The sequence below is a fragment of the Choloepus didactylus genome (assembly GCF_015220235.1).
Source record: "Choloepus didactylus isolate mChoDid1 chromosome 11 unlocalized genomic scaffold, mChoDid1.pri SUPER_11_unloc2, whole genome shotgun sequence".
NCBI lineage: Eukaryota > Metazoa > Chordata > Mammalia > Pilosa > Megalonychidae > Choloepus > Choloepus didactylus.
The window spans coordinates 4,243,514-4,256,007 of record NW_023637579.1 but is presented as its reverse complement, the minus strand read 5'-3'; the positions used below and the strand labels follow the sequence as shown (position 1 = coordinate 4,256,007).

Sequence of the window (12,494 nt, the reverse complement as noted above, 5' to 3'; positions counted from 1 at the left end):
TTTGTTTTTTTTTTTTTTTTTTTTGGAACAACCCGCTTCTGCCTCCGATTGGCCGAGGCGGGTCACGCAGTCCGTGAGCCAAACAGAATTGGAAGGGGTTTACCCGGTGACCTGGGCGTCACCGCTGTCGCCCGCCCACGGTGCAGACCCGGGATCGCCTTTGGGTCGGGGCGGAGCGCGCAGCTCGGCCTCTCCCCGCTGTTCCCCGGAGACAAGGGCTCGGGAGAGCCCGAGGCCTTCGGCAGGTCGAGCTCCTCGCCCCGCTCCCCGGCACCCACGCCAGGCAGCAGCGCCCTCACCTGCCCGGCGCGTCCCCAGGGCGGCGTCTGCAGGCGCTGAGCCGGGCACGGTCCGGGGAGCGCGGAGCGGGTCTCCCGCCACAGCGTCTGATCTGCCCGACCCTAAAGGGCCCAGTTCTAAACCAGGATGACTCTGTAGCTGCGCTGTTCCTGCCTCGCCTTGACAGGGTGATAGACTGACTCTCAAATTCTAGTGACTGTTACCTGGCCGGAAATGGGGAAACTGCCAGGGCTGGGGCGAGAGAGTGAGTATAGAGAAATGAAGGGAGAAGGAAGTCCTTCAAATGAGCCGAACCTACGTTGAATTCTGTGCCGGTGAGCGCCCCTCTCTGACCCTTTTATTTTCCTGAGCACAAGTCAGTTCAGGAGGTAGGTGCTGGGGTGGGCAACTGCGGCTTTTAGGGGTTCAGCTTGAAAAGTCTCGCTTTTCTGCTTACTTCCAAAGCAGGACCCCGTCTTCGGAAGGGATGCCATAGAATTTGTTAGACAAAGAATGCAAACACTGAGAGCATGAAAATAAAATACCTAAATACCCTGTAAATAGTATCTAAAGAGTGTGAGGAGCCTGAAGCCAAGTGAATGACTTAGCACAGTTAAAAAAACTAGTTCAGACTGTACCTGATAAGTTTAAATACCATGTGGTTACATATTGGCTATATATAGCCAATCTCACAGGTCTGAGATATATATATATATATAAATTGATAAAATATGTATATATATATAATTGGTAAAATATGTATGCATAAAAGTTAGGGCTTCCTTTCAAAAGTTTTTCTCAGCTAAGCATCTGTAAATATCATTTGTTAACATTTAACTGCTTTAATCATGATTATATTCTGACTCTGAAACAACCACCTTGAACAGCTAGTGGATTTATCTGGACCCCTGAAAATCCTTGGAGGGGCCCGATGAGTGAACAGAAGGACCTCCGCCTTACACAGAAATGATGGCAGGCTTAGCTTTTCTCCCTGTTGCAGCTTTATCCCTTAACCCACACGGTCACCGTAGAAATCACCATCTGGCCCGACTTAGGTGCTCCAAGGCAGAAGAAGGGCTGGAGGGGCCCAGAGAAGGTGGCCTGGGAGTATGTGTGCAGGTGTGTTCCGTCGTTCACACTGTAGAAGGAAATGTCGCCGGCCTCGTAGTCCAAGAAGATCCCCACGTGGCTGGGCGGCTCCATCAACGTGAAGGGGGTGGAAGCACAGATGGTGGACAAGTATTTCTTTCCCTTGGACAGCTGCACGACCCAGAATCCGTTCTCAGGAGATGTCGGGACCCTGTCCTTGCGGCTCACGTTGTCTCTGCAGACGCCCAGGGCCCACAGCGCGTCCCCGGTGAGATTCATGCCCACCTCCCAGTAGTGTCTGCCCGAGGAGAAGGTCTTCTGTCCCACCACGCAGGGGTAGGCGAGGAACCTGTCCCTGTTGCGGAGCGTGCTCTCCACCGGGGAGCTGAGGTAGCAGCGCTGCCGGCTCTCGTACAAGACGAGGTGAGGGTAGGCCGTCTCCACGTCAGGCACCACGTCCACTGCAGTCAGGCACGGGCCATGGGAAAGTGGGGCCACGTGAGGTGGACATGGGGGTGTGTGCCCCCAGGGCGGGAGGGCTGCTTGGGAAGAGCCTAGCAGGTGGCCAGGTCCTCGAGGGGCGGGAAAGCATGGGCTGGGGTGTCTATCCTATGACTCCCTGCTTCTCCCTGATTCCCCAGGTCCTCCCTGATCTAACTCTTCAGCGGTCAGGCATAGGAATTCAGTGTTTTTCTCCTCTCTGGAAGAGTGCAATTGAAGCAACCATTCCAACTTGTTGGGATGGAGCGTTATGGTAAACCGAGGCCGTGGATGGGTTGTGCATGGGTTGCTTTACTTTGCCCCAGCATAACTGAACCCATAGTTACATAATGATCCCCTACCCCAACTATGGGTATTAGTATTTTGTCATGCAGATGTGGGAAGGACAATTTGGGCAGCTCCATAAGCTTCTGCTTGGGGTGGGCCATCAGTAAAACCACTTGTACAGGAAGGGAGCAGCTAACCCTTCTTCAGCAGCACTTATCTCAAATGCACAGATTGCAAATATTCAGTAAAGCTCAAACATTGGACAGTGACGTTCAAGCCCTAAGGACACATTCCGCTTGTTGAGAGCTATGACCCCGTACGATTGCCTGGCTCCTGAGACTACGGGCAGGGCCAGGGGTGATGTTTTCTGAAGAGTTGGATGTGACTCCCCAGCCGTGGGCTCCCACTTACCTTGGAAACTTTTGAGCATCTCTATTTGCCCAGGAACCCTGCACACCGTCTTCAGCACGGTGGGGACGGCCTCTGGGTACTGCGTCTTCAGGCTGTTTTCCTCCAGTGGACACAGGTCTCGTTGCCCCCTCTGGCTCCACAAATTGCCCCTCCCATCTCCCCATCACCGCCTGTGTCCACCTACCTGACGAGTGGGTCATTCATATCCTGTGAAAGAAATGGGGACAGGAAAACAGCGAAGGCTGTGGCACCTCCCATCCCTCATTGTCTTATTCATCTCATTCATCCCTGAAGCCCGCTGCCCTGAGTCCCTCTGTTGTCAGTACCACTGCGGCCTGCCTTCTGCAACATGAGGGATTTAAGGTCCCGACACAGACATTGGCCCATAATCTAAGCCTAGAACTGTCCTTTCAGCCTGCGGCCAGACCTATGAGTCCCAGCTGGTCAGCAGAAAGGACACAGAGGAAAGACGAGACAGTGGCACAGGTTGCCGGGAACTCGTGGCACTTTGGAATCAGACCTCATGGCTGCTCCCCCTCTGCCCCTTCTCAGCGGTTCTGGGGCTTTGTCTTCCATCTCGGTGGGTGCTGACCCACCCACAACAGATGAAATCACAACAGGAAGAAATTGGGGGTGGTGAGATTGGACCATGTTTGGTTCTGTTTCCCAAGAAGAGGGAAAGTGGGGTAACAGAGCCAAAGCAACTTGGGGACTTTCTAGAACTTCTTTAGGGTTCAGGGTTGTCCTCTAGCATCATGTCTCCACACCTCTGTCCTGCCATGCCTGCTAGAAGGGCAATGTAACAAACTTTATAATGTTTTCCAATATCTGTGTTTCTAGATTGCAGAACATACTCCTAAGTCTTGGTGTAGGAGTCTTATATTACGTATTACTTGGCCCACCTTTGCTTCCTCTTCTCGCTTACAGGAGCAGAGAGGAAAACCCCAAATGCTTTCCTAGTCACAAGAGTGTGTTAACTTGCCTATGAGGTGTGTGAAATTCAACAGTGGTTTTCAAACTGCAGACCCTGACCTTCTAGTGGTCATGAAATCGGTTTTGTGGGTTGCAAACAGATTGCCTTTGAATAAAGTAGAATAGAAGACAATATATTACTCAAAGTTAGGTTGATTATATAATTCATCATTTGAACCAGGACACCACTGAAGACAAACTGTCAGGACAACGGGCATAAAACGGACACTGTCCCAGATGAAGCGGGACCTATAGTTACCCTACAGACAGTAGTTGTTTCATGAAACTTGTGTTTTGGTTGTATAAATGGATGTGTGAGTGTGTCTGTGTGTGTGTGTGTGTGTACTGGGACACATTGTAAAAATATCTTCACTGTAGATTCCAGTCCAAATGGACATTTGGGTGCATCAGTTATCCACTTGTCAGCCAAAATCACCTCTCGCCCTCTTCCAGGGCAAAGGAAGTGTGGGCCAGCCCATGCCATCTTCCTGCTCTGTCTCCATCTCCCAGCACCATCTTAGTCTTGCTGGACCCTGTGACCAGCTCCCATCCGCAGCCCTGTGTGTCTGTCCAGGCCAAGGTGCTACCTTCGCTCCATGACCAGGAGTCCTCAGCGAATGGAGGAGCCAAGATGGGAAAAGCCTGTGCCTGAATCACTTGGCCGACAGCCGCCCACAGATCGCCCCCCTGGGCTACTAAGGGAATGAAGAACACATTTCTGTTGGGTTTGAGCCATTCCATGTTTGTCCACCGACTAATACAGCGAGGTCAGCTGGGTGATGTGGCCATGTTCTATGACTATGCCCCTGACCCCGCGCCCTTTCAACAGAGCTGTGCCTGCGGTCACAGTGGGTTGGAGAAATGACAGCAGGTAAAGCTTGGTGCCTGGTTCCCAAGGACCACAGACCCAGCTCGGAAATTCCCCCGGCCATGGGCACCGCCCTGTCTCACCTGGACCATCTGCAGGGCCGAGTGCTCGTTCTTGTCCTCCAGCTCCAGGAGGAGCGTCTCCAGGGAGTGGCTCTGCTGATCCAGGATGGCCTTGTTCTCCCGCAGCTTCTCCGAGGTCTCCTCCTCCTCCTTCTTCAGGACCGTGAGAAGGCGCTGCTCCTCGTCGGCCAGGAAGAGGCTCATTTTCTCAAACTCCACCAGGATGCGTTCTCTCTGGAGCTTCACCTTCTCCTGGAGGAGAAAGGGGCAGGGAGCCTGGACATGTGGCCTCTGGAGCCCTCTCTCCCAACGTGTCCATGGGGACAGGCCCACCTTCCCATCCTTCCCAGCAGGTGCTTGGCGGGACCTGTTCTCAGGGGCACACGTTCACCTGCCCCCCTTGTGACCCACAGAAGACAGCAACACTGGCTGGCATTGGAGATTTTGATGTGGAACAAGGGATAAGGGCGAGGTGGTGAACTGATGTGGTGTAACCGCTGGGCCCCAAACAGCAGCGGTCCAGGGACTTTGCCACTTGGAGCAAACCTTCCTGCTCCTTCACTCCTTGCATTGGAGGGGAGAGGAAGCCTGCAGAGGCATCTGCCTCCACAAAGGGGAAATATGATGTGGAAATGAGAAATCCAGATGCTATAAATACAGCAAACACATAGGTAGCCCCAAAACCAGATATCCACATGGAAACTCCATGGGTTCCTCTGGCCCGTCTCCCTTTCCTTCTGGGAGGTCTTCTCATCCCTTCTTTGTCCTGAAGAGCGACAACTTAGGACAAACTGCAGCCCTGGGGGGTGTGCCAAGTTTGGGTGTATTATGTCCCCCAAAACTCCCTGTTCTTTGATGCAGTCTTGTGGGGGCAGACGTATTAGTGTTGATTAGGTTGAACCTATTGGTTCAGTGTTTCCATGGTGATGTGACTCAATCATCTGTGGGTGAGACCTTTCATTGGATTATTTCTGTGGAGTTTTGCCCCATCCATTCAGGGTGGGTCTTTATCGGATCAGTGAAGTACTTTAAAAAGAGCCAAACAGGCCCAGATGCAGAGCTGTTGTGAGTGGCATTTTGGAGAGCAACTGAGAGTGACATTTTGGAGCTGCAGCTAAGAGAGGACAAAATGCCCCAAGAGCAACATTTTGGAGAATGCCATTTTGAAACGCAACCTGGGAGCAAACAAGCCAGCCACATGCCTTCCAAGCTAACAGAGGCTTTCCAGATGCCATTGACCATCCTCCAGTGAAGGTACCCTATTGTTGATGACTTACCTTGGACGCTTATGGCCTTAAGACTGTAACTTTGTAACCAAATAAACCCCTTTATAAAAGCCAATCCATTTCAGATATTTTGCAAAAAGGCAGCATTAGCAAACCAGAACACGAGGTTTCCACACTCAGTTCTTGACAAGCTCTGCTTCCTGGAGAGATCCCCAGAAGGAACGGGTAGGGAAGGGACCAGAGGGGAGGCAAGGTTGGCGGATGGGTGAGGGGTGGGGAAAGGTGGGGTAGGACAGCGCTCACCCCCCAAAGTTCTGCAAAAGGGCCTGCATAACTTGGCAGAACCCTGAAAACAGTCAGAGCCTTATTGACTCATCTTTAAAATAGTCCATCAGGGCTGAACGTGTGTTTTGAGTCCTGATTCTGTCTGGTAGGACACTTCAACTTTCTGAGATTCCATTTTTTCCATCAGCGGACTCTAATAATTCCCACCTCAGAGGGTCTTTATGAATGAAAGTGTTCTGCAAACCCTAAAGGCTCTGGACTCTGTCAGGCCCTGCCCACATGGCAGAGGGGGCACTTGTACCCTCCCCTTCTTGGAACTAGCCCTCCTGTCCCTCCCCAGTCCCCTCCCTCCTGTTGGAGCACACTGACAGACCCAAGCACCTGCCATTCCTTTAAGGTCTGGTCTTCTTTGATCTGCAGCTTCTCAATCGTCATCATTTCATCTCTCAGATGCTTTATGCTCTCCTTCAACTTCACCTAGGGGGCACATAAAAGCACAGGATTTGAGAACGGGCATCCCTCCCCCCACCGCACCCCAATCTGAAGTCATCTGAAGCTGCATCCACCTGAAAGACCATCAAGGAAGTGCGGTAGGTTGAGTTATGTGCTCCCACAAGCACAGGTTCTTCTTTTTTTGATGCAATTTTATTGAGATATATTCACACACCATACAGTGCATCCAAAGTATACAATCAGTAGTTCACAGTATAGTTCCATAATTGTGCATTCATCACCATGATCATTTTTAGAACATTTGCATTACTCCAGAAAAAGAAATGAAAAGAAACATGCCTCACCTAAACTGTACCCCTTACCCCCACCCCCTTATTAAGCACAGGTTCTTAATCTACATTCTTGTGGGTGTGAGCCCATTGTATTGGACCACTTGAAGATGTTGTTTTTAGTTAAGGTGGGCCCAACTGAATCAGGGTGGGTCTTAATCCATCTTACTGGAGGACTTGTAAAGAGACAAAACCGGAAGCCAGAAGTTGGGGAAGACCACACAGGAAGAAGCAGGAAACTCAAAGGGCCCATGAAAAGAGAGGGCATCGCCATGTGTGATGGGAGGCAGAGATGTAAGCTGACAGACCGCAAGGATGGCTGGCAGCTAGCACTGGAGGGCTATAGACTCCAGGAGAAAGCAACAGTTGTTAATAACCGTATTTGGGATTCTTCTAGCCTTGAATCCACGAGCCAATAAATGCTTGTCATCTAAGCCAACCCACGTGTGGTGTTCTAGTTTGCTAATGCTGCCGGGATGCAAAACACCAGAAAGGGATTGGCTTTTATAAAAGGGGGTTTATGTGGTTACACAGTTACAGTCTTAAGGCCATAAAGTGTCCAACGTAAGGGGGTACCTTCACTGGAGGATGGCCAATGGTATCCAGATAACCTCTGTTAGCTGGGAAGGCATGTGGCTGGTGTCTGCTCCAGAGTTCTGGTTTCAAAATGACTTTCTCCCAGGACATCCCTCAGCTCTTGTGCATTCTTCAAAGTGTCCCTCTTGGCTGTAGCTCCTCTTCAAAATGTCACTCACAGCTGCACTGACTTCCCTCTGCCCCTCAGCTCATTTATATGGCGCCACTGATCAAGGCCCACTCTGAATGGGTGGGGCCATGCCTCCATGGAAATATCTCATCAGAGTTATCACCTACAGCTGGGTGGGGCACATATCCATGCAAACAACCTAATCCAAATGTTCCAACTTAATCCCCACTAATATGTCTGCCCCACAAGACTGCATAAAAGAATATGGCTTTTTCTGGGGGACATAATACATTCAAACCAGTACACAGTCTTAAGGCCATAAAGTGTCCAAGGTAACACATCAACAATCAGGTACCTTCCCTGGAGGATGGCCAATGGTGTCCGGAAAACCTCTGTTAGCTGGGAAGGCATGTGGCTGGCATCTGCTCCAAGTTCTGGTTTCAAAATGACTTTCTCCCAGGATGTTCCTCTCTAGGCCACAGCTCCTCTTCAAAATGTCACTCTCAGTTGCTCTTGGGGCATTTGTACTCTCTTAGCTTCTCTGGAGCAAGAGTCTGCTTTCACCAGCTGTCTTCAAACCATCTCTCATCTGCAGCTCCTGTGCTTTCTTCAAAGTGTCCCTCTTGGCTGTAGCAAGCTCGCTTCTTCTGTCTGAACTTACATAGTGCTCCAGTAAACTAATTCAGACCCACCCTGAATGGGTGGGGTCACACCTCCATGGAAACTATCCAATCAGAGTCATCACCCCCAGATGGGAGGGTCTCATCTCCACGGAAATACTCAAAGAATTACAATCTAATCAACACTGATACATCTGCCCACGCAAGATTACATCAAAGATAATGGCGTTTAGGGGGACATAATACATTCAAACAGGCACACATGGATATCCCTACCATTGCTTATTAAGCACCCATAGGGATGGCATGCTAGCTGTAGCACTTAGTTTGCCAGTGTGACAAATACCACACAATGGGTTGGCTTAAGCAGTGGTTCTGGAGGCTAGAAAGCTTGCTTTCCGCTCTGGGGTTGGTAGCATTCTGGCTGGCCGGCAGTCCTTGGGGTTCATTGGTTTTCGTGTCATGTGGCATTGTCCTCTTCTTTCTCTTCCCAGTTCCCACTGACTTCCCATTTCCAGCTCCTCCCTGTGACTTTCTGTATATATTTCTGAATTTCTTGTGCTATAAACAACTCCGATAATCCAGACTAAAACCCACCATCAGTCAGTTGGGCCACTTCTTAACTAAACATAACACCTTTAAGAGGTCCTATTTATGCAGATTAAGAACATGTGTTTGTTGCAATACATAATTCAACCTACCATAAGCATTAGGTGAATGAAAAGAAATGATCTTTCCTAGGAGTTAGCCAGTTTAAAATGCCTGTGGTTCAAAAAGGGAGAAGAACACAGACAACAGCAGTCAAGACCCAGAGTGAGAGAATGGAATAACCGGAGAGCACTGTGTTTGGGAGACAGGCTTGGGGCCAAAGGCTTTCCACCAATCGAAACCTCTCCAGGCCATTGCACGCTTTTCTCACCCAAGATCTGGCCCCACAAGGTGACGTGACCTCGCTCTTGCACGTCCCCAGGTTTTAGGTTCCTGTGGTTTCTGCCCAGTCACTGCATGTCTCATTCTGTCTTATGTGGCAGAGGGAGTCTGCTTTCACCCGGTTTCTGGACCCAGCGTTCCCGGGTTGTCCACTTTCCGGCTGTTTGATGTCGGCCGAGTTACTCAACTTCTCTGTGTCTCAGTTTCTTTCTATGTAAAATGAGGATACAAATAGTGTCTACCTGCTAGAATGGTTACAAGGATTAAGTTAGCTAATGTCCATCAGCTACATGCTGACCTTCAGTGAGTGCTTATTGGTTAAAGAACAAAGGGAGATAAGAAGAGAGGTGGATAGCTAGAGGGAATGACACAAGGTCTTCCTGAGTTTCCTCATCCTGTTGTTGTAAAGCTCTGAGAACTCAAGTTCACCAGGCTGGTGTGCTTTCCTAAAGTGCCTCACCAAAACCCATGTTCTTTTTTCCTCCCAGGCACAGGGCTGGACTACATTTCCCAGCCACCCTTGCTGTGAGGCATGGTCACCTGACTGTCCTGGCCAATGGAATGGGGGCAGGCGCTAGGTGAGCCATTCTAGGCCCCGCCTTCCAAGGCTGACAGCTGCCAAGGCTCTTCCAACCTCTTTCTCCTCTGAGTGGGCTGAGTGGAGAAGAGTCTTAGGGTAATTGTGGAGAGCTCGTGCTGTCTTTGTAAGTCTGGACTCCTGAAGAATGGTGGAGATGGCTACCTTGCTGACCTGGCCACCCACTTGGGTTTGTCATATGGGAGCTGGAGTGGGGCTTAGACTTCCCCAGTATTATACATAGTAGGATCTATTTGTCACAGAAGTCGTTAACCTGTCGCCCTAACTGGCACATGTCCCCCCAACCCCCACCCCTCCCTCTGACACTCCAGCCCATGGCTGTAAGGTTGTTAGGCTATTATGGATTGAGCTGTGTGCCCCCCAAAAAGACATATTCAAGTCCTAAACCCTGGTCTTGTGAATGTGATCCTATTCGGATATAGGGTCTTTGAAAGATGCTATTAGTTAAGATGAGGCCAAACTGGAGTAGGGTGGGTGCTAATCCAACATGACTGGATTCCTATAAGAAGAGGAAATATGGACACAGACAGACAGAGAGGACAGCCATGTGATGGAGACAGACATTGAGTTAGGCCACGAGTCAGGGACCCCCACAGATGGCCAAGAAGCCACCACTGAAACCCACTGACGCCTGGATGTTGTACTTTGGGCCTCCAGTCTGTCATCTGGAGCCACCCAGCTGGTGCACGTTGTTATGGCCAACCTTGTACTCCTGGATGGCCTCTTCTATGGGCAGCACTGCGTGCAGCCGGTGCTCTCGGGACTCCCTGCAGACCACACAGAGGGGGCTCTGGTCGTCCTTGCAGTACAGCTTCAGCAGCTCCTGGTGGATCTTGCACAGGTCCTTCTTCTGGATGCTGGGGTGCTGCCGTGCCATCTCGGCCACCTTGGTCAGCAGGCGGTTGGGGCGTAGGTTCCTCTGCGGGGACATCTCCCGGCACTCGGGGCACGGGAAGGAGCCTCTCCGCTTCCTCCTTCCCTTCTTCCCTTTCCCCTTCTCCCAGGTCATCCGGATGCACTCCCGGCAGAAGTTGTGGCCGCAGACGGTCATCACCGGGTCCGTAAAGTACTCTAGGCAGATGGAGCAGGTGGCTTCCTCCTGGAGCTTTCTGGCAAGTTCCACAGCATCCATGGCTCCTGGGGAAGAAACAGAGTGAGGGGTTTTTGTTTTTTTTTTTAATTAAATTCAGTTTTATTGAAATACATTCACATACCATACAATCATCCACAGTGTACAATCAGGCGTTCACAGTATGATCCTATAGTTATGCTTTCATCACCACAATCTATTTCTGAACATTTTCCTTACATCAGAAAGAATCAGAATAAGAATAAAAAATAAAAGTAAAAAAGAACACCCAAATCATCCCCCCCATCCCACCCTATTTTTCATTTAGTTTTTGTCCCCATTTTTCTACTCATCCATCCATACACTAGATAAAGGGAGTGTGACCCACAAGGTTTTTGCAATCACACTGTCACCCCTTGTAATCATTTTCAGGAGTCCAGACTACTGGGTTGGAGTTGGATAGTTTCAGGTATTTACTTCTAGCTATTCCAATACATTAAAACCTAAGAGGTGTTATCTATATAGTGCATAAGAATGTCCACCTGAGTGACCTCTCGACTCCATTTGAAATCTCTCAGTCACTGAAACTTTCATCTCATTTTGCATCCCCCTTTTGGTCAAGAAAGTATTCTCAATCCCATGATGCCGGGTCCAGATTCATCCCCGGGAGCCATATCCTGCATTGCCAGGGAGATTTACATCCCTGGGAGTCCGAGTCCCACATAGGGGGAGGGCGGTGAGTTCACCTGCCAAGGTGGCTCAGTTAGAGAAAGAGAGAGAGAGAGAGAGAGAGAGAGAGAGAGAGAGAGCGAGAGCGCCACATCTGAGCAACAAAGAGGCACAGAGTGAGGGTTTTGCTTTAGGTAACCCCAGACAGAGTCTAAGGTGAGCAGTTTCCAAGCAAACCCTGCCAGAGAGCAACTTGGCTTTTTCCTAGTGTCACTCATGTTTTACCTGCTGTACCATTTTACAGATGTAGAGTAAAATATTGTCTATTTAGGGGATACAAGCGTGCCACCTCAATACCAGAGGCACAAATGCCTCCCGAGAAACCCTCATACAACAAAGGAGAAGAGGACTTTAGTGAAAACAATAATCTCTGCCCTTAGGGAGGAAGGAGATGTAGGGAAACAGATACATGGGACTTGGAGTCTGAAAACCCTCAAGGGAGAGAAAAATCTTTTCCCTCCCCACTTCGTGGGGGGTATCACTTGATTCTTTCAAGAACTTGCTATGGGCAAAGCATTTAATGTCCTTTTGCTCGGTTCTCACTGTCTGGAAGGCCCTAAGCTGCACGTGCAGAAGCAGAGTGTGGAGAGGGCATGCCGGGGACGTCTCCGGGGAGTGTCCCACCTGATCTGGCTCTGCCTGGGGAGACAGCATCCTAAAGCCTCTGTGTTATTGGTCTTGGACAAGTCCCTGAAGATCCTCCAGAATATTTCTTCTGTAAAATGTGGGGTCCAAACAAGTGTATCTGACTAGTCAGAATCATCTGTGGTTCAGATTTCTATACACCCTCAAAGGCAGACAGAAAATGCTCAGTTGTACAAGGGTGGGGGGATGAACCAGGGATCTTGACACGAGATTGAGAGCAAATAACAGCCCAACACCTGGTTGCAAAAAAGCAGCACATGCAGGATAACCCCAGATGCCGCGGAAGCTCGGGGCCGGAGGTCCATTGCCTCCTTTCAAGGGGCCTTTACTCACAGGGGCGGGCACGGAAGCGGGTGGAGGGGCGGAGACAGCGACGCGGAGGAAGGGTCCCCGGACCAGGCCAGCAAACCAGGGGCCCTGAGGCCCTCTAGGGACAGAAGGGGGGGGTTTGATCA

At 50.3% G+C, this 12,494-nt stretch overlaps 1 protein-coding gene and 1 long non-coding RNA gene across 3 annotated transcripts; one reads left to right on the top strand and one right to left on the bottom strand.

Annotated features, from left to right (window-relative positions):
- The first annotated feature begins 37 nt into the window (after positions 1-37).
- LOC119524577 lies at positions 38-10,749 on the top strand. Of its 2 annotated transcripts, none has more exons than XR_005214854.1 (3): positions 38-614; positions 6,381-6,550; positions 9,487-10,749. It is a non-coding gene; the product is annotated as an uncharacterized LOC119524577 (long non-coding RNA). The 2 variants fall into 2 exon arrangements; XR_005214853.1 differs by having other exon boundaries at positions 38-668.
- On the bottom strand, positions 1,282-10,728 carry TRIM17 (tripartite motif containing 17). The gene is made up of 5 exons (XM_037823270.1): positions 10,300-10,728; positions 6,342-6,437; positions 4,458-4,701; positions 2,548-2,664; positions 1,282-1,829 (listed from the first exon to the last, which is right to left on the bottom strand). Exons 1-5 carry the CDS (start codon positions 10,726-10,728, stop codon positions 1,282-1,284), a joined length of 1,434 nt encoding a protein of 477 aa, XP_037679198.1.
- Positions 10,750-12,494: the final 1,745 nt, after the last annotated feature.